We start from the raw sequence: 22,481 nt of genomic DNA, 5'->3' as shown, positions 1-22,481 counted from the left end.
CTGCCTGACACGATGGGGTGGAAAAGAAGCCAGACCTGAGCCAGCAGGCAAGAAGTGGCGCACAGGCCATGAAACACGGTGGGTGCGTGTGTGTGTGTGTGTGTGTGTGTGTGTGTGTGTGTGTGTGTTTAGAAAACTGTTTCAAAAAACAAAACTGCTTTTAGGTTCACTTTCCTGCAAAGGAGAATTTTTTGGGGGGAAGGGAGGAAAATTTGCTTTTTTGCAGTTTTTTCCTTTGCTCTCTTTTTCCTCATGCAAACCCTGCTTCTTTCCTTGAATGAATGCTGTCAAGACAAAGTTGAGGCTATGGAATACAATGTCAAATGCAGGGTAAATAACAATGAGAAATTATATGTTAGCAATTTTTTTTTTTTTTTTTTTTTAGACAAGACCTTGCTCTGTTGCCCAGGTTGGAGTGCAGTGGCGTGATCTAGGCTCACTGCAGCCTCCACTTCCTGGGTGCAAACGATTCTCCTGCCTCAGCTTCCCGAGTAGCTGGGATTATAGGTGCCTGCCATCCATGCCCAGCTAATTTTTGTATTTAGAGTGGAGATGGGGTTTTGCCATGTTGGCCAGGCTGGTCTCGAACTCCTGACCTCAGGTGATCTGCCTGCCTTGGCCTCCCAAAATGCTGATTACAAGCGTGAGTCACTGTATCCAGCTGGTATGTTGGCAATTTTTTAGAAAGCTGTATTAAGATGCTAGGTAAGTCTTACATCCAGGAAGTTGGATGGGAGACATTAAGAACAAGGTTATGTGGTGTTCATATTGTGCTTATATGCACAAGTTATATTATAAATAAGAAATTCTATCACATTACACCAGCGAGTTTCAAGATTAGTGTAACTCAAGGCCCCTCAGAAATTCTGCATGGAGAGGCTGTGGGGAGGATTGGAAAAGACCCGCAGACCACGATGAGGATGGAGAGAATGGGAGAGGGCTGAGGCGGGAGCTACTGAGCTTGAGGCTTGAGGCAGGGGAAGCACGAAGAGGGAAGGCTTGGCGCTGAATTCAGATTTGTGTGGCTCACTAAGTGAACGGCAGCTCAGTGATGTGAGAGTGATCTTGCTTTGGAGAAATCTGGTGTCAAAACCAGATCATCTAGGTTTTTGCTGTGGTCTCTGGCATTACCCTTAGTGCATTATCATTACATACGAGGTACACAATAAGTCACTTTCGTAAAAATAGATTTCAAGAGGAAAATTCTTACCAAGTTCCTTATAATGTCAGGGATTCAATTATAGTTCAGACTGAATCATGTCCCCAAGTATCTATTGGTAACGTGTCGCCCTCTTAGTGAGCAAGAAAACACATGATGCAAATAGAAATTTTGTTCAAGATTAGTACTACAATGGGTTATATGATTCGCAGTGCAGTAAGACTCATAACTGAATCTCAAAAATGTTTATTTGAAAGCTCTTTTTTCCTTTCAACTACTTTGATTTAATTGTGTGTGTCCTGGCCTTCATTTGGAGGTGATGCTCTGAAAGCCATGCTGATACCTTGAAAACCACTGAGAGAAAGTCCTGACTGTGTTGGTAAGTTTTCTGGAGGCTACAGGTGTGGCCGAGGGGCTGGGAGGTGGTGACAGATTAGCAGGTACAGAAGTCATAATGTTAGGGACCTAGTCTTGTTGAAGCGAAATTTCTAGGGGGTCACCAGGAGAGATGAAGCTCACTTCAAGGTAGGGGCAGGGAAGGCAGAAGGAGCCACTGCTGTCTTGCTGCTTCCTGCGTGATCTAGTAAAACCAGCTTGCAGAATCCACTCATGAAGCACATAGATTTTTGTCTCTCCACTTTCAGATTTTAAGTTCTTCGAAACAAGGGCTGTATTTTCCCATGGTATCTGATTAAAGCTTGTTGCTCTTGCTTTCCAAGTGTCTGGTGAAATAAGCCAAAAGCAGGTCTGCTGAGTGGGCAGGTGGGGCACACCCCCTTCCGGCTCCTTCACTCTCCTGCACTTGCAGCTGTGGTCACCTGGGGCAGGGGCTGGAGGAAGCCCTCGAGCTGGCGTAATGCAGCCCAACAGTTGCTTGGACATCACACCTTAAACCCTGGGTCAGCCCACAACTCTCAGTGCTAGAATATCATCATGGACTCTAATAGGCATGGTGAGCTCCTGGACCTTCTAGAAAATGGGATTGCCAAGGCTCCCTCCGCTAACTTTCCTTCCGGCCAGGTCCATTGTTTCTAGGGCAGGGACGGGGGGGAGGCAGCCTCTCCTTTTCCACTTGGTCCCACAATGACACACTGGCTTTCAACACTGGGTCTTGGAGGGTGTGGTGACCCCTGGCCAGCTTTAGAGCAAGTGTTGTTGCTGCTGACAATGGGGCCAGCCCAGGACTGAGGCTCCTTTTCATCAGCCTGTTTGTCCCTTTACTTCCTAGTGTCAGCAGTCCTGGGAACAGGAAATGGTTTGTGCAATAGGAAGCGGCAGGAAACTGATGACTACATACTTTTGAGCTTTGTGGAGAAAATTTCAACGTAGAGAGACTGAACACATTCCAAAATACGTGCACACGAACCAGAGCCTTATTCAGGCCTCCTGTTCAGTTCTTAAAATGATGCTATTTACTGAAAGCTTCCCAAGTGCCGGGCATGTAGCGAGGCACTCATGTCATCCTCACATCCATATGCTGCACCACCTGACCTCACAGGCAAGAGAGGAGAGGTGCAGAGAGTTTACGTGGCTTTTGGTAAGCGACAGGGTCAAGATTTGAATCCGAGACCTCTTCAATGGTTTCTCTGGATCCTCCTGCTCTGCAGCTGCCTCGGAGGACTAGCAAATTCTTCAGGAAAAGTGTTTCAGGACTTTCCTTCCTTCCCCAGGGTTTAAGGACAGTTCCTCTGCATCATCTGTGAGAGGCATTTCTATAGCCTTGGCACATGGTTATGCTGTGCAGCTAAGGTATTATTATTTCATATTTCGGTGCAGAAGGAAGTACTTATTAAAAGGACCCAAACCAGTTGTCTGAGCCTAAAGATGAAAGGCCTTCTTCCTGCACTGGGCTGGATGCTGATGGCCCCGACGCCAGGCCAGCCTGCCTCTTACAGTCTGAGACTTGTGTCTGCTCCCTGTCCCCAAACACAGAGACAGGGCCTGGTTGGGGCCATCTGATGAAGTGCCAGTGCCTTCATGAAATCAGGCATGGGACCAACTGAAATGTTGAAATCTGGTCAGCTGAGGGAGAGGAGAAAGTCAAGTCTGGCTGTCGGTCTACAGAGGTCAAGGACCTGGCACAGAGCAGGGCCTGCTGCCTCTGCCACCAACAGCCAGGCACCAAGAGAGGAACTGGAGGAGAAGGCGGCTTGCTGCTGGTAGGTCAGCTGATGGGAGAGTTCACAAGACCGTCTTTAAACTCCTCACGGGCAAGTCCTTCTTTTCCTTGATTCACATTTGAGTTCGCTTTCCTGATCCCCTCACATTCTTTCTGCTCCTTTAATTAGCTTCACCTGGACAGAGAAAGGACACAGGCAGGAGCAGAGACTCGTCCCTCTGCCGATCACAGCTTTGGCTTCTGGTTTCTCACAGCTGCTGAGTTCCCAGCTCACACTATCAATATAGGGCATGCATTTGAGAACTGTGAAACAAAAAGGCTGCTCATTTTACCACGCCACATTTTCTCTCCATCTAAGAAGGATGCTCACTACCAATGGATACTGAGAAAAATACAGTGTCATTAATGTCAGTTAATCAAGTTGGTGGCCCTTGAAGATGTCTAAAATGTAACTGTAACACATTTTACAGATTGGCTTAGACGGAGTAACTAGGAAATAATAAATGCTAGCATCATCAGAATTACTTGTACAGCTCAGCAAAGGAATGTGAATGGCTACACAGGGCTGGGGAAGAACAGAACAGAGATATTTCTTTGTGTGAAATATAGAGTTTATCATAAGGAGGAGAATGAATTACTTTCAGCTCTGGCAGCCACCTTTTTTTTAAAAAACATATTATTTGGGGAAAATAGAAAGCAAAACTGAAGCCTTTGGTATTTCATTGTCACCGGATAAATGTCATTTGTATAAACCATTCTAAATTTGGAAATATACCCAGAGAACCTATACGTATCTTAGGCAAAAAGTTATCCACCTTCATTACATTTAGCAAAAACTCGTAAGCCCAGGATTAATGGACATAAAGATATGAAATAATTTTCTAACTATGTAAAGAAGCCCACACAAACAGAGGTCATCATCGCAAGGTTGTAACAATTGGTCCAGCATAGGCCTAAATGATCAGCGTCTGCCAGGCCTGATGGGGCGGGGTGCCAGGCATCTTGCCTTTGGTTGCTGGGTCGGGGAGTCCCAGGGATTCCAGAAGAGGGCCTGGGAGTATGGCTCAGAGCAGTGACTGCTCACTGTGTGTGGGGGAATCTTCCAAAATTTAAAAACTGATAACACTGTACTAGTATGTACTGCTTGAATCTCAGTGCTACAAATAATCGCTTTTAATCTTTTTCTTTTTAGACAGTCTCGCTCTGTCACCCAGGCTAGAGTGTAGTGGCGTGATCTCAGCTCACTCAGGTTCAAGCGATTCTCCTGCCTCAGCCTTCTGAGTAGCTGGGACTACAGGTGCATGCTACCACGCCTGGATAATTTTCTATATTTTTAGCAGAGATGGAGTTTCACTGTGTTAGCCAGGATGGTCTCAATCTTCCGACCTTGTGATTCGCCTGCCTTGGTCTCCCATAGTGCTGGGATTACAGGCGTGAGCCACTGTGCCCGGCCTAACTGTTTTTTTTTTTTTGGGGGGGACAGGGTCTTGCTCTGTTACCCAGGCTGGAATGCAGTGGTATGATCTCAGCTCACTGCAACCTCCGTCTCCTGGGTTCAAGACATTCTTGTGCCTCAGCTTCCTGAGTAGCAGGGATTACAGGGATGTGCCACTGAGGCTGGCTAATTTTTGTATTTTTTGGTAGAGACAGGATTTCGCCATGCTGGCCAGGCTGGTCTGAAAGTCCTGACCTCAAGTGATCTACCGGCCTCAGGCTCCCAAAATGCTGGGATTACAGGCATGAGCCACCGTGCCCTGCCTGCTTTTAATCTTATATCTGAATAAGTAATGTAGTGAATGATTCTGATAAAATATCATTGCTACACAGACTCTTTAATGTTAAAACCAGAGGTGCTCATTTTCTAACCTGTTATAGATTCAGGGAACTATGGATTCCCTGGCCTAGTTGCCACAAATGCTATGTTTCGTGCTGAAGACATCGCTTAAACTCAAAAATACTTCTCAAGAATCACTGAATTACATTGCAAAATACGAACACACAGTATCAAACACTAAGCTCCCCGTCTCTACTCCTCCACCTTCCATTTTCCCTGTCACTGAAGGCAAAGAAACCTTTTGGATTTTCAGATGGTATGAGCAGCTTACAGGGCTGCTTCCCCTCCTTAGAGTTGAAGTATGTCTCTGTGTTTCTTTTTTTCTTTTTGGTCATTCAAAGAAACAGTTATTTAAAGTAGACTACTCGTAAAGCATTTCAAGAGCAGAAAGAGGAATAAGACCTGAATCCTACCTTAAGGAGTTCTCATGCTCTACTTGTAGTAAGTTTCACCACGAAGAGCTCTAGATGAAATTTTTTAGTGCTCCACTCTTTACTAAGTTGTAATATGTTTAAAAAATATGAAAGATTTGATTTTAATTCTTTGGAAATTATAAAATTGTAACATTTTCAGCCAAATATATTGCATTGCCTAAGGGAAACAAAAATTTTTAGTGTGTGTATACATATATATAAAATGAAAATTCTTAGTATATATATACATATAATACACATATTATTTATTTCAACAAATTGGATGAAATTGGACACCTAAAGGTTTTTATATTAATTTCTTATTGCCATTGCGACTATCCATCTGTATGCAGGGTTATCCTGGGTACAGATATAAAATTACAACAAGGTCAATTTGCTAATCTTGATGAGGACATTTTATTTAGAATCACAGAATTTTAGACCTTCGAATGACTTTGGAGATCACTTAGTTCAACTCTGATTCACCATTACTTACACAGTGCTACACAACTTGTTAGCAGAGAACGAATAGGGCTTTTTATACCTAGCACACCAATCCTTTCTCTATATGCCATCAGCTAGAATACCAGAAACAAGAAAGACTCAAACACCATAGGTATTTTTCTTATTGAAGTACAGCTCCTGAGGTCCCAAGTTTAACTTACAGAAAGGTCAGTGATGTGCCTTCCATCACTCAGGACTCCAAAGGTCTGCCTTGAATCTTGTCCTGAATACAGCAGCTGTGTGACATGAGTCACATTACGTAGTTAACCCTCTCAGCCCTCTGCTTCTGCAGCAGTAAAATGGGGATAATTATTAACTCAGAGCTGTTGCCTACTCAGCAAATGAAGTGCCTGAAGGTTGATTGGGACTGTATAAATGTCAGTCCTTTTTCTGGTCTCACTGGGAACTCAGTTAAGAATGCATGAATATACAGAAATTACTGGCAAAGAACATTTAGGCTCTAAGTTAAATTTTAGTAAAGGATAATGGCATTCGATTAAATGTCTGGGACATGAATAGTCATTCCCCTCGTTGGAAAAATGTTTACCCATGTTAACTTTTAAAACGAACTCACAGACTATAAATCTGACAGTATCTATTTAGTATATTAAAAAAGTCTAATCACAGATTCATCCTAAAAGATCCAGATCCTGAAGGAAAAAAAAAATAAGAATCAACCCAATCCAGGAGGGCATCTCTGAAATTGTCTTGCAATCATAAAACCAAGCATCAATCTGGGAGTAGATCAAAACAAAATGCATCTGTAACTCACTCTCACCTTCCTATAACTGACAGATAGTTATTTTTTAGGTGGTTTCTGTTTAAATATGGAATGAGGGTTGGATTATAAAGCACAAGGACCTGCATCCTGGTTGAGAATATTTTTACCTCTGAAGCTTCATTTGGGGTCAAATGAGTAGAAACCTTACACTGGCAGTGACGGTTTAACTGTTGTGCAGTAGTTTAAGATAAATGTTAGAACTACATCTGGAATGATCATGTCAGTGGTTTAAAAAGCAGCACGATTAACATTAGAACAGCTGTGAAGAGCAATGCCTTTCATTTTACAAATTTTGTATTTGTACTAGTAGATATAAATAAGCTTCACTGAGAGGAATCCATGTTACTATCTGATTTGTTCATTTCTTTATATTAAAAGAAATTCCTTTTGAGATCAGCCTGGGCAACATAGGGATACCCCCCGCCCTCCAGGTCCCTGCTACCATCTCTACCCAACTCCCCAACCCAACATACACCCAAATCCCACGGCTTTTCCCTTACAAACACTCTAGTTTGATGTTTGAGGCCAAGGAAAATCTGGCATCGTATACTCTCTGTGGAAACTCCTACCCTAACCCTGGTACTTTTCCACTTCCCAAGACAGAAGTCACTGCTGTCTCCCAGCACTCTTTGCTCTGCCTCGAGATCAAACCCACCTCCCCAGTGCGGTCTTGCTACGGCTTCCAGAAAGGGAATGTTGGTGCTCACTGGTATTTTTACAGCATTTCTGTCTTTAGCCTTTACTTGGCAGTTATTAGTTAACCTTTTCAATGTACCTGCACATGCTATTAACTCCCAGCTCAGCCCATAAGTGCCTTAAGGTTAATGATAGACATTTACATATAACAGGCACTGGAAATATTTAAGATATTCACACTTGAAATATTTCATTTTCAATCTTTTAACAAGTACCTGATAAGCCATCTCAAAATTTAAAAGGATACTCAAATCTTAAGACAATAAACAATTACTTTACATTGGGCCGGGCGCGGTGGCTCACGCCTATAATCCCAGCACTTTGGGAGGCCGAGGTTGGTGGATCACGAGGTCAAGAGATCGAGACCATCCTGGTCAACAAGGTGAAACCTTGTCTCTACTAAAAATACAAAAATTAGCCGGGCATGGTGGCGCGTGCCTGTAGTCCCAGCTACTCGGGGGGCTGAGGCAGGAGAATTGCTTGAACCCAGGAAGCGGAGGTTGCGGTGAGCCGAGATCGCCCCATTGCACTCCAGACTGGGTAACAAGAGCGAAACTCCGTCTCAAAAAAAAAAAAAAAATTACTTTACAAAGATACCAAGAATGCCCCAGTCCCTTTTAGAAAAATCTAAGGATTAAGATTTTTAAAAACAACAGTGGGACAAAAAGCCATAAAACACTGAATCTTATATCCAAGGAACATTTTAGTTTTTGCAAGAACTCTATGGGGATAAAGGTTTGGAATACTGCAAATTTCTATTTTAAATGTCAAGAATAGCAATAAGCAAATACAGTCAATCAAATTTAAGAGAACAGAAAATATGTTTCCACTCCTGGTTACTGATGTTAGAATGTGGAACCGTTTTTAGTGTCAACATATTAGACGACAATTTTTCACAGCGGAAAAACCTATTATAGGGATCTTTAACTGGAGGCTCACTCTGGATATATATTCCGTGCACATTGCAATTTATTTTGAATAACGTATTAAGATAACATTTTTGTAATAATGTAATTATTACAAAGTTAGCCTTTCTTTTTTTTTTTTTTTTTTTTTTGAGACAGGGTCTTGCTCTGTTGCCCAGGCTGGAATGTAGTGGTGTGATCACAGCTCACTGCAACCTCTGCCTCCCAAGTAGCTGGGTCCACAGGAACGTGGTACCAGACTCTGCTAAATTTTTTATTTTCTGTAGAGACAGGGTCTCACTATGTTGCCTAGACTGGTTTCAAAATCCTGGGCTCAAGTAATCCAATTGCCTTGGCCTCCCAAAATGCTAGGATTACTGGCACAAGCCACCGCACCCAACCCTCTGCAGCTACTTACTTCTCCTAAACATCAGCTCTCTCATCTCTGAAATACGGCTCTTCTTGCCTACCTCAAATATTGGCTGTAAAGACGAAAAAAAACAATGCAAAGATAAGGATTTTGCAGTTTCTGGTCCATAGCAAGTCCTTAATACTTCTTTTGGACACATATTTAATAAGTGCCTACATGTACCATGTGCTGATATAGGTGCTGGGAATTCCTAATAGAAGAAACTCCTTTTTGTCATGGAGCTTACAATGTTGCTGCCAGTGGCAAACAAGTTGACCCACAGATATGTCAGGTGGAAGGAAACAAATGCTATGAAAAGAACCTGGGGTAAGCAGATGGAATAAGGGAGGAGGTGTGTGCGTGCATACATGAGCCATCTTATATAGGGTAAGTGTCACCTTCTAAAGAGAAAGTGTAGGAGCCGGGCTCGCTGAGGTATGGGGAGAGGAAACACCCAAGGCAGAGTCCTGGGGAGGGTAAGTATGCTTGGAATGTGTAAGGATCCGGAGGGATTTGGGGGTGGGGCAGCCAAGTGGGCTGTGGGAGGGGAGGAAGGATCTAAGGACAGTGATGCACCAGGGGCCAAGGTGTCTTTTTGAAGGCCTTGGTAAGCTCTTCGGATTTTTTTTTTTTTTTTTTTTTGAGATGGAGTCTCGCACCGCTGCCCAGGCTGGAATGCAATGGTAGGGTCTCGCCTCACTGCAAACTCTGCCTCCCAAGTTCACGTGATTCTTCTGCCTCAGCCTCCCGAGTAGCTGGGATTACAGGCGCACTTCACCACACCCAGCTGTTTTGTATTTTTAGTAGAGACGCGGTTTTACCATGATAGCCAGACTGGTCTTGAACTCCTGACCTCGTGATCCACCCATCTCGGCCTGCCAGTGCTGGGATTCAGGCATGAGCCACCCCGCCGGCTTTTTTTTTTTTTTTTAAGAGAAGAAACCTTTGAGGAACTGTGAGGAAGTGAGGTGATCTACATATATTTGAAAAGGTAACACACAGTATCTATTATAAAATGCTGTAACCATAAGTGATTTAATACATAGGAAACGAAAATTGCCTATCATTGTTCTTTAACCTGGTTTAAGTGATTGAGCCTTATGAAACTGCAGTTTCTATTGGACAAAAATGGTGGAATACTGTCATATAATTCAATCTGATTTACTGGATAGGGTGAGAAAAAAAGCAAAAAATATAAGCTTTAGAATATTACTGAATTTTAATCCCAGACACAGGAGTGATTAGCTGCATTCTTACACAAGTTACTTAACTTCGTCTTTCTTGGGTTTCTCCTTATTTGTAAAATGGGGATAACAGTATATAACCTAAGCCCAAGTTGTACTGATGATGAAATGAAATATATATAGAGAGCATTCAGTATAGTGCCTAAAAGCTTAATAAGCGGGCCGTTAAGAAGGGAATTGCCTCTTTTACACTACCAGCATCAAAACCTTTTACAACTATTTATTTTTCTAACTACAACAACATTCATTACTTAGAGACCACAGCTTTTGATCAAGTTACTACTCCTTGCATTTAGAAAGTTCATCTTTAAAAAGGCAATTCAGTAAGTAAATACTCTATGGCTCTAAAAACAGCTATAGCTGTTGGAGAATTTAAAGTATCTGAGAGTTAAACATTTTTTACGTTGTCTACCTAGGCTATTACATTTCCTCCGTCAAAGTAACTTAATTTTAAAAATGAACTCTGTGCTTGTTAAATGCAAAGGCCAGAAGCTAATGGTCACTCAGCGCTCGTTCGAAATTCTTTTAGTACCTTCAGCACAACTCAAACTTAGAGGTGCTCCTCAGAATTTGCGTGAAGCAACGTTTTACAAAAAAAATCAGCTACGTTCACTGTTAAGTCAGAAGACAGAATGATAAACAGAAAATTTCAGCCGCGAATTACTCTCACAATGGACACCTGGATATTAAATAACTTTGCATTATTAACGGAATGTCATAAAGCATTTGCAACAAAAGGCAGATGCAGATTTAGGAACTGCCGACTTCTACAGATCAAAGAGGACTTCATTGTTGCAGTTCAGGAAATTCTTCCAAATAAATCTAACTGCTGGAAATCCACCACACTGCACAGAAACACCTCTTCCCTTTGAGTTCTTTCTTCATCTGTGAAAATGTTGACTTCTGCTTCTCAGACTACGCAAAGGCGCTTTATCTCCTACTGCGGCTTCATTCCCTCACGGAACACTGATGCCATCAAGAAGGAAGCATTTCGAGCACGACTGACGCTCCCTTATTGTTTGCTAAGCCGCCGCGCTCGGGTCTCGCTATGATTCGCTTTCAGAATAACGGGAAGGTGCCACAGATCGGTTCCCCGGAGGCGAGTCACCCGCGCGGCCCGGGCCCCCCACGCCCGCCGCCCCGGTGGTGCGCACGCGTGTCCGCGCAGGCTTCCCGCCTGGCGAGCGCGAGGCTCCTTTCCGCCGTGCTCCTTTCCAGCCTCCCAACAAATCACGAACACCGAAGGGAGCCACGGCGGCGACAGGAGGTGCATCGCGCGTGGTTCCCTCGGGGACGAAGCGGGAGCCCGGCGCCCCGACCCGAGTCCCGCAGAGGCGGACGCCGGGGCGCGCGCCTCAGAAAGCCTCAAACTCCTGTCCTCTGCACCCCCTCGCCCCCCGAAGCCGAAACCCGCGCCGCGGCAGGCCCGACGGCCAGGCAAGGCCGAACAGCCCTCCGCACGGCGGGCGACGCGCCAGGGCCCCGGCCGAAACGGCCAGACGCAGACCCTAGGCAGCCGCCGCCGCCACCGCCCCCAGCCCCGCCCCGCCCCACGCAGGCGCACTCCGGGCCCCGCGCCTCCCCCACCGTGCGCTGGCGGGGCCCGGTGGGGGCGGAGCGACTCTCAAATGGGCGTGGCCACCAGCCTCGACGCGCGCACGCGCTCTGGAGCCCCACAGCTACGTGTCGGGCCACGTGACGCCCACCCCGAAAGTCCCCCGTGAAGCAACAGGACGTTAAAAAAATTTCTTTTCTGCGGGGTGGATGAGAGGTTCTGAAAAAACTATAGTAACGAGGAGCGAGGCGGAGGCAGCGCCGGCGCGTCCCGCTGGGATTCCTCTCGCCCGCCGCGCCGGCCACGACCGCGCCCGCGGCCCCGCCCGCCCCCTGTCGTGGAAAGCCCCGCTTCCCCCGCACCCCGTGGCCGACAGCCTCGCAGCCCACACCCACCCACCCCGGGCGCCCGGCACGGCGGCGACCCCATCCTCTGCTCCCAGGCCCGGGCCCGCCCAGCGCCGCCGCCCGTCACGCTCCCGCCGCCCGCCCCGCCGGGGAGGCAGGGAGGAGGTAGCCAGGCGCCAGTGGCGGCCAGGGTGGGGGGCGGTGGGCAGCGGGCTGCGGGAACGCGCCGGCCCGGCCCCGCTAACGGCCGCCCTGCGCGGCCCCGCCCGCCGCCCGCCCCCGGCCCTCCCCCCGCCGCCGCCCCTCCCCCCCTGCCGCCGCCGCCGCCGCGGCCGTTGGCAGCGCCGCCTGAACTGAGGCGAACTCCGCCGCCAAGTGAGTGAGGAGGAGGAGGAGAAGGAGGAGGAGGAAGAGGAGGAGCGCAGTCAGAGCGCGGCGGCAGCGGCAGCGGTAGAGGCGCCGCGGCGGGGACCAGCCCAGAGAGACCCCCGAGCCCGCGGCACAGGCGGCGGCGGCGCTCAGCGGGCGCGACCAGCCGAGCTAGCGGCGGCCCCGGCTCCTCCTAGTCCGGCGCCAGCGGCCCGCGCCCCGCTCCCGCACTCGGCCAGCCGAGACCCGCCTCCCGCCGGCCTCGTGAGGGACGCGCCGAGCCGGGCGGCCGAGAGCGGCGGCGGCCGGGAACTCGTCGGGCCCGGGCGGAAAGTGCCTGCGGGGGGCGGGCGAGCGCGCGGTGCCGGCCGCCCCGGGGCTCGGCGCGGGAGCCGGAGCGGGAGCCGGCGCGGAGCGGGACGCCGGGTCCCGAGCGGCCGGCGGCCGGGGCTCGCCCCCGCCCCTCCCTCCTCTCCGGCGGCGGCGGCGGCGGCGGCGGGCGGAGTGAGCTGCGGAGCCTGGAATATGGTCGGGGAAATGGAAACGAAGGAGAAGCCGAAGCCCACCCCAGATTACCTGATGCAGCTGATGAACGACAAGAAGCTCATGAGCAGCCTGCCCAACTTCTGCGGGATCTTCAACCACCTCGAGCGGCTGCTGGACGAAGGTGAGCGCCTCACGGGCCCCGGCCCGACCCCCGCCGGGGCAGCCCCTTTCCCCGCTCGGGATGGTGGGGAGGGCGGGAAGGTCACGGCCGGGCGGGACCGCGCGCCGGGGGGACGGGGAGGCCGGGAGGGCGCACAAAGAAGGCGCCGGGCCCTGCTGGCGGCGGCGGGCGGGCGGGCCGGGGTGGACCCGCCGGGGCCGGACGCCCCCCGCCCGGCCGGGACCCAGTGCTGCTGGCGCCCAAGTTTGTGCGGTGCGGAGGGCTGCGGGGCGTACGCTGCGGCTCCTCTAGCTTTGACGGTCACATTTCCGAGAGGCCGGCGGGGGCCGCGCGGGCTCGGTGGTCCTCGCCGAGCCCTCTCGAGAGCAGGCCCACGCCGCGCCGCCGGCCTGGAGGACGCGCGTGTCGCCGGCGCTGGCCCGGCTCCTCTGCTCGGTCTCCCGAACCTGCCCTTTGCGGACCCCCGCTGCCCCGAGTTCGGGAGCTCTCCCTCCGGGTGAGGACCAAAGCGGGTTTTCGTGCTTGGGGAATTGGTGCAGCTGGTAAATTGTAAGTGGAAGTCAGCGTGGGACTCGTTAGTTTAAGAAAATTCGGTAGCAGACTGAAAGTAATGCTGGCGTAGCCAACAGGGAGGACGAAGTGACGGCCAAAAGCGCTTTTTTTCCTTTTGTTTGGGGAAGCGAGAACTGTTAGGGAGTTGAACTTCACTTTTCGGGGGTGGGGGGGGCGTGGAGTGCGAAATACCGCGATGACAGATCGGAGCGCAGCCTGAGTTAGGAAGAACTTGGGCGGAGGGTTTGCTCTCGGGGACGCAGCCGCCTGAGTTTGCAGGACAGGGAATCGAGACGTTTGGAAAGGGCGAAATAAAATTGAGCCAAAGCTTCCACAAAGCTTTATGGAGCGCTGTGGGGAGCGAAGAATGACAAGAAGATTAATGTTGACCAACTGGAATTTCCTCAAGAAGTTCTCATAACAGTACCTGGAGTATTAATTTCTAGTAGCTGTGGGTTTCTGCGGACGCCTAGAGAAAAAAAAAATGACCACACAAAAAAAGTCTGTTTCGAAAATCGACTAGCCAGGATTTTTTTCTTTTTCTGCTTAGAGGCACCACCGAAGGACTGTATAATGGAAACCAAAAACTGTAGGTTGAAGAGATGAATAGTGGGGTTTAGGTTTTTCGTAATAATTTCGAGATTTTAAAAATAGAGTCGGGGAAGAGGAGTTTGAAGCTTGGGGAGTTGGAATGTCACTAAAGAACAGAAGACCGGAAATATTTACATGATAAAAAGATGGTTAAAGAAAAATCCCAGGAGTTTTGTTGTCTTGAAAGTCCTAGAAACAAAAGTAGGAAATGGTTAGGTGTTAAGGCTTTCTGGTCGTTTTGCTTCCGTATGTTAAACATACAGCACTCACCCACATTGAAATGGGCATTTTCCACTGTTGGAACAACATATCTGTTAATTTCAGGTTGCTGCAGAGAAAACTTCAGCTGTCTCTTTAAGGGGTTCTGCTTTTCCTATTTGTGTTGGCATTTGAAAGATTGTGGAGGCAGAAAACTTTCTGGAATGTCAAAAAAAAAAAAAATTGCTGGAACTCTTAAATTGCGTATTTCTGAATGTGAGCGCTAAGGGGCGCCAGTTATTTTTTAACCATGAAAATGATTGGAATGAAATGTGTAACATACACAATAATATGACCTATATTAAATTTAGTTGAAACTTAAGTTATGGATTATTTGATTTGTCATCACGTGTTCCTGTAGTGTTCTCGAACATTGAAAACACTTTTCTTAAAATTATTGGCACAAGTTTATGTATGACGTTTCAAAAATAACATTTTCTCCGCATATTTTGGTTAAGTTAAAGTTTTAATAGTGCTAGTAACAATTTCTGATAAAAGTTTTTTTCTTGAGTGCAGTTGTTTAGATGGAATCCTTTATCGACGATAAAATGAAAATAGACCTTGACAATGTTCAGAGTTAATTAAAATTAAATTGCATTCTTGAAATGTTGAATTTGGAGACTATAGGACATTCAAAAAAAAGTTTGAAAATACTTCACCTTAGTATACTATTTAAAAAGCTGCATACTTTGGAGTTTCTTTAGTTTGAAAGGGCTTCTCACTTGTGCTTTTATGTTGATCTAAAATCTCTTCATAATTTAGAGCTGGTTCCTTGTTACCAAGTTTCTAATCTTTTGCTTTAATAATTTTTAATTTTTCAAATCCAGAAATTTGAATTATGTCACTATTTTTAACCAAGGTGTATTTCTTTCTGGTCGGAAATACTAATCGTTTGAGTTTAAAATGTAGGAGACCGAGAGGAAATCCCCTTATGTTTGTTTCCCCTTCCCCTTGTAATGTGGCTTATTCCATCTCTCATCTTACTCTAGTTTTAGCCTTGTCAACTCCCAGTGTAAAGATTGCTTCTGTATGGCAGATAGTATGTTTAAAATGGGCAATATAATGACAAGGAAGTTTGACTGTTTTTTATCAGACCAGTACAAACATGCAGGAAAAAGGGCTATTCCTTAGTGTGGAATAAGCTGTTTCCTGTAATTGTTAGCCTTATTATAAACTTAATTTGACTTAGGAAAAATATTGGTTTCTGAAGTCCATCACATGTTTTTTTTCTGGATGATTTGATTGTGAAGTTTGGCAACTTGTGCTTTACCCCTTTGTGGTTTGTCATTGTCCAAAACAAATTAATCATGACTTCTGTTTCTGGTTAGGCATTACTTTTTGTTTTGTTTCTTGCCTGTAATGCTTGGCTGAAAAATTACTTTTAAATTTAGTAAAAATTTTACTTTAGTGATTGGCTTAATGAAGTTAACATATTATACTTAAGAGTAGATGTATTTTCTGATAATTAGGAATTTCAAATGAGACTTTAAAATTTTTTATTTTAAAATATTTTTCAAAGAAAAAGCTTTTAAAAAATTTGTCACCTTACGAATTTTCATTTGGCAAGTTACAAATTTGTGGATTAAGTGTGTTGGTTTTCCTAGTTGATGAAGACTTGAATGTTTTAGAATGAGTATTTTAATTCCTTGCCAAATTAACTTTTAGCCTGTATCTTGACTGTGGACAGTCCTTTTGTTTTACTGCTTGTTTTTGTTTTTGTTTTGTTTTTTGTTGTTGCGGGTCATGGAGGTGTGTGTACCAGCTCTTCCACTCAAGTATGTTCAACATGGCTGTTTTTTAAAGTTGTGAATACATTCTAGGTTGGGCCCATCATATAAAGGACATAAACTTGAGTTTGAAACCTTTTATTGAAGATAGAGATGATTACAGGATTACAGATAAAACCTAGGTCTTAAACTGCTCTACCTTTAGAGAGAGTTTTCAACTGAACCCTGAGAGCAATTAATATATAGTTTTCAAGAAACCAATCTTTTTGGTCATGAAACTGCAACAACAGTAGTTGAATGGAAATTGTTTTAATAAAGTTTTATAACTTAGAATTGAGAAGGTGAAGAGTACAGTCTATTAGACTTAATAATCTTGAATTAGGAGAAAATGGAGAATTAGTATCTTAAAAGCAGATTTTGAGTTTTCAGTTTTTTAGGTGGAGGAGGGGTTAAAACCGCTAGCTAATATGGAAATAAAAAATGTGTAATGAGGAAGGACAGTCTAAATCTTTTTATCAGAAAAATTAGCGTGTGGCTCAGAAAAAGTGCAGATGGATTAGAATGCCACATTACTGATTTGAAAAATACATTTTCATTTTGAGATGGTCTTTTCATTTGCTTTTATAATAAATTTCCTTTCTGACCTCAGTTTAGTTTCTATTGCCTGCTCCCTCTCTTGTAAATATGAGTAAAAATATTTTGTTAAAATTTGCTTTAATAGTTGACATTTTTTCATGTTAATGTTCATTTTCACTTCTTTTACCTTAATTGGATGTATTATACTGTTTTCTTACCATTATTTTTTTTTTCCTGAGAAACAACTCATTTACAAAAGCTTTGACTTAAAAATTGTATAGTTGTTGATATTTAGAGGTCTCTTGCTATAGAGATTTCTTACAAAAAGGTTTTCTTTTTGTCTGAAGAAGCAATTATTGTTACCAGTAATCACCTGTAACAAACAGATTTTACTTAAGGTGAAATAATCTGTTCTTTAGGAACTAAGATTTTGCTTTTGTACACAAGCCCTTGAATTAGTTGTAGTAAGAAGGAAGCAACTATTTATAATCACTTCTTTCCATGATCTTTTCTCACCCAGAAGGTGTCACCAGCTATATATTGGCAGTAATGGGAAAGCTCGTTTGTATCACCATGGGGTATTTATTAAACATTCATTCTGTACTTTTAAAGCTAAATTCTCCTGTAGGTGGAAGGTGATTCCTTTGTAAACTTTATCCAGTTTACATGTTTTATAGTAAAAGTTGTATCCGACCGTAACACACTTGAGTTGATAGAAATAGGTCTCTTTGCTAGTCACATTTACTATTGTATTTGGGATGAACACTTTCTTAAATGACTGAGAATGTCAAGTTAAATCAAGTTAATTTGACTTCTTAAATGCTTTATGCACATTTTCTGTTATTGCCTCACTAGTCACTGTCACTGTCCTGGAGTTGATTGAAATTGGTGAGTTTCCCATAAGAGCAAATGGTTTTTGTTTTCCTTTTACAGGGAAATAGATTTCTGTGACAAAAGAAGTGAAGTATAATAAAACACTCATGCTTTGACCTGGCCTTCACTGAAGCATGATTCAGATTTTTGTTTTTGAGACCAATATAGTTAGACATATAAGGGCTTTCCTTTTGTTTTTTGGTGTCCTTTTCTTTTCGGTTTGGGTTTGATATCAAGGAAATTAATTACACCAGTGTGATCATCGGGGTAACTTTTTATAAACTGACTGGAACTACAGTTTAATTTACTTGAGAAATTCAGTGTAGCTAATACATTTGTTTGATTTATTTGTTTGATGTTACAGTTATAAGCAAAACTTGCTCTTCTCTGTTGGAGATGGAAAATGCTATGACATTGTTGGGTTTTGTTTGTTGATAACTTAAAAGGCAGCCCACTGAGCAACTTTCTGCTATTGGTATGTCAGCTGTTACATGAACATATCCAGGGTTCTATTTTAAGGCCAAGGGATGGGGGGTGGTGAGTGGGCCTATGTTAGGAGGTCATACAGATAAATACCAGCTTTTTATTTACATGATCAATAGGATTTCATTTTTTTCTCCAACTTCTGCTGTGTTTGACATTAAGACAGCTTGATGTGAATTTTAAGTGCGGTAATATGTTGTTTCCCTTTAATGATAACTTTTAGGGAATATTTATACCCCTTTTAAAAATTGGCATTATCAATTTGGGGCCCAAAATAGCTAGATTATTTGATGTTCAAGTAAGGATTTTACAGTGTTATTTTCATTTAACAGAAAAGCACAACTAACAGTAAACTTTTACAGTGAATATAGTTTGTTACGTTAGTGGGACTGTTAAGAAATTTGTTTATAAATATAACCCTAGTCTGTGTAGGGTATTACTTTCTATGGAGTGATCATTATAGTTAGCATTGGAATGTTATTATCTGCCCTATAAAAATTACTTTCTTGAAGATGCCTACCATTGAGCTTGGTATATGTACACTTTCAGATGTTTGTTGAATTAAACATGTTGACATCTTAACATCATTTTTTGATTTCTGGTTTCTCAAAGATAGGGTATGTGCACATGATTAAAAGAAAATCCAGAGGTGACATTAGAAATATTGTCTAATAATTTTAAGAAATGAAGCAATTGTGTGATTGGTGATAGTTTTGTGCCATTTGAAGAAAAGGCATTTGTATTTTTTCTTAAAAATAACTTTAAAAAAGTGTCATGTTATTTGTAGTACTTGCCGTCAAGGTGCTTATTTTACTTTACTGTCTTTGTTGGGAAGGAGGTTTAGAAAGAGAAAATTGCTTTACTTAAGCAGTGTAGTTTCTTGCCAGTCGTTATACCAAAGCGTATCAATTCATAAACAGAGAAAAACTCCCAGTGCTCATGTCAGCTCTGGAAAATTTTGGCATTTGTGGACTTAATATAGGTAAACCTTCCCCCCAGTTAGTTACCCTTTTCAAATTCCGCATATATGTAGTTCTTGTACTCCATGCAAAGTACCATAGATCGGAGATTTCTTGTCCCTAAGTGCTGCTTTGATGTGTTCAGGATAAATAAGGACTATATTTGAATGATTTTAGTTTAAGAGAAAGCTGAGTATGTGGCTGATTGTTGTTTAACACAAATAGCTGTTTTAAACACAGGTGTCTTTAATTTTAAACAGTGCCATTACTTAGAAAACTGATAAATTGAAGCTTTCAGTTAACTGAAACTTAGCCCTTTTTTTTTCTTTTGAGCCAGAGTTTTGCTCTTATTGCCCAGGCTGGAGCGCAATGGCGCGATCTTGGCTCACTGCAACCTCCACCTTCTGCATTCAAGCGATTCTCCTGCCTCAGCCTCCCCACTAGCTGGGATTACAGGCGCACACAACCACACCCTGCTAATTTTTGTAGTTTTAGTAGAGATGGGATTTCACCATGTTGGACAGGCTGATCTCGTACTCCTGACCTCTCAGGTGATCCACCTGCCTCAGCCTCCCAAAGTTGGGATTACAGGCGTTAGCCACCTTACCCAGCCTAGCTCTTTTATTTCTAAAATGTCTATTACTGTGCTTTAGCAGTAACAGTGTTTGAAAATCTGTGATGAATTTTTAAAAAATATATTGCAGAAGTGATTTATCTAGAATTCTTACAATTAGCAAGAAAATGGCTGCACTTAATGTTTTTGTCATTTCTTCAGTTTGTTGATGCGGAAACTCTAGTTTGAAAATCCAGCAATCCTATCAAGTCTAACAAGATAAATTCTGTACATAATATTGCTTCATGTAGTCTTATATTTTTGTAGAACTAAATTTTGAGGCTGGGGAAATGAATCAATAGACTGTAAGGTTTCTAACACATTATTTATGATCAGCAGAATTTGTCATATTCTGCTTAGCAGATAATCAGATATTGAAGTGTCAGACCATTGTTAGCCAGGTGTGGTGGTGTGTGCCTGTAGTCCCAGCTACTTGGGAGGCTAAGATGAGAGGACTGCTTGAGTCCAGGAGGTCAAGGCTGCAGTGTTACAATTGTGCCCCTGCACTCCAGCTTAGGCAACGGTGAGTCCCTGTCTTAAAAAACAAAAACAAAAATCAAACATCAAAATGGAGTTACATCCATAAAGTGGCACTATGTTATGATCACAATATAAGTAAAGGGCCCGGGTGTGCAGATACTTAGGTCCGTAAGTGAAGACATGCAGTGAAAGTGAGCCGGCCTTTGTGAAATCTTTGAGAGTGAGTACTGGGGCTGGTTAAGTTCCAGCTGAGAAAGGCTTTCGAAATGATGAAATACCTGGTTGGCCCAGGGACTGAGTAAGTAGCAGGCCTTAAGTAAGCACCTTGTTTTTTGCTTTAGTGCATGGTGGGCCATTGTAGAGACTGGGCATGATCTCCTGGTCGGTAGCAAATCATTGGGGAGCCCTTGGCTTTTAGGCTAATTTTATAGTTTGAAATATATAAGGAAAAAAAACCCCAAGAAGACATTTAGTACATTTTAAGAGTAGAATTAGGAAAATGCATGGTTTAAAAAAACATGCAATTTTAAAATTTGGAACCTTCAATGTCGTAATTTTACTGGTTCTTAAAATTATCTTGCAGGTTATATCAGAGGGCTGTGTTTTAGAGCTGCAGGGGACCTGAGAGTTGGGAGTATATTCGTAGGTGCAGAGACTAAGATCCGGAGCAGTTGTGACTTGCCTATGTATGTCTCAAGGCAAGTTGGCAGCAGAGCTCTGGAGCAAGACACTCGCTTCTCCCCTCTGGTCCGTTTTGTAGTGTGCCTCTCCACAAGGGGAGCTGGAGGGAAAAACCTGGAATATTTCCATATTTTAAAAAGCTGCTGCTGTTGCTTCAATTTGTGAAGGTAAAGAAGAAGCAGCAAATAGTTTTTTGCTAATTCTGTGATATGCTGGTCTTGAACAAATGATGGTCAGATTCTTAGAATTAGAATTTATTTTTAATGATAACTTTATAATTAAGAGGCTAAAAGTGAGAAAGGCATTTTTGGAGGATTTCACTTCATTCACTTAAACTTCTTTGTAAGCAAAGGTTAGAGCCTCAGTTTTTGAGTAATATAGTAAAAATAAATCTGGGTGTATTTAATAATTTGTTGCTATTATTTTTACTAACTACTCAAGGAAACTTTTGATTAGGTGATTTAATATAGAAGTATACTATTGCTAAGTGATTCAAGTCAGGAATGTATACTTGTGTCAGTTTTAGATCAGCATGGGGTAAACAGCCCCCCGGTTATATCAGGTAGGTAACTGAAGAGTGACACCCAGGAGGTGGATGGTTATGAATTGAATGGAAACAGTGCTGTACCATGTAGCTACCACATCGTATTCTTGATGCCAGCATCTGGAGGATGATTGACTGCTCATTTCAAATAATGCAAACAAATTAAATGTAAGCCCCGGTTCTTTGCTGTGTCACAGTAATTGTATCCCTTTGATACAGTTGTTACATGGCAAGTGAATACATTTATTTAAGAAAAAAAAGATTTTTCAAACCAGAGTCAAAAAAATCACCCTGATACTGCACCTAATTTCTATTGTCGCTGGTTCCACCAGGGTTGCAGTGTTGCCCCCATTGTCATGAGAGTATTCAAGTTTTAACTCTGTATGTGTGCAAGTGCACATGTACATGCATGAGCCAGCATAAAGATGAAATGAATTTATGTTTTTGTGCATATGCTGATGAGACCCTGTGGTGAAGTGGTGAGTGTTCGGGTACTATAGAGCTGGGATCTAATCATGACTCTGCAGTTAACTAATTAGTTTGGCAATCTTGGGTGAGATAACCTCTCTGAACCTCAGCTTCTTTATCTGTAAATGAAATTATCAACTGCACTGCCAACCTTAAATCCAAATACTCTGAAACTCATGAGTATTCGGAAGAGTCTCTCATACTATAAAGTAGCAGCATCATCTGCTTTCTGTCAACATTTTAAAATTGTTTATGATAAACAATTAGATAAGCAAAGCAGCTTTTAGAGAATAAGTAAAGAAAAAGAGAGAAAGGTAATTTAGCTGTCTAGGTTCAGCTAGTTTTAATGTGCACGAGAATCACTTAACACTCTGGTAGTTTAGAGGAAGTCACTTTGAGCTGAACTGTCTAGATATGTTTATTTGAGAAGTGGAACCTGAGTCAGTATTAAGGGTTGGTATGATTTAGTGGGGTAAATGGGAGGTGCAGCAGTGCCAGCACCATGGTGATGGGAGACTGCAAGGCTTAGTCAGGAAATATGTACAGATTAAGTTAGTTGGAATGGCAAATGCACGGATAGAAGTAGTGGGAATTAAGACTACAGTGAGAAGATGGTTAGGGCTGGATTGTGGTGGCCTTGAAGGCCAGAATACATAGTCTGAATTTTATTCCGA

At 43.7% G+C, this 22,481-nt stretch overlaps 1 protein-coding gene across 8 annotated transcripts in view; it reads left to right on the top strand.

Annotated features, from left to right (window-relative positions):
- Positions 1-12,818: 12,818 nt before the first annotated feature.
- The window catches only part of QKI (QKI, KH domain containing RNA binding), a 168,904-nt gene continuing 159,241 nt past the window's right edge, over positions 12,819-22,481 (top strand). For 3 of the 8 annotated variants that reach the window (XM_012451048.3, XM_012451033.3, XM_012451075.3), the window contains exon 1: positions 12,820-13,002. In XM_012451048.3, the coding sequence (XP_012306471.1) occupies positions 12,861-13,002 (142 nt within the window). In that variant the 5' untranslated portion in view covers positions 12,820-12,860. Of the gene's footprint in view, positions 13,003-13,835; positions 14,144-22,481 lie in introns of those variants that run through there. The other 5 variants (XR_010336571.1, XM_012451068.3, XM_012451056.3 and 2 more) reach the window with 3 other exon arrangements.

This window comes from Aotus nancymaae, unplaced genomic scaffold (genome assembly GCF_030222135.1).
Source record: "Aotus nancymaae isolate 86718 unplaced genomic scaffold, 86718_ANA_hifiasm-v0.15.2.pri h1tg000040l, whole genome shotgun sequence".
NCBI classification, from domain to species: domain Eukaryota; kingdom Metazoa; phylum Chordata; class Mammalia; order Primates; family Aotidae; genus Aotus; species Aotus nancymaae.
This window is presented reverse-complemented; position numbering and strand designations above follow the sequence as displayed.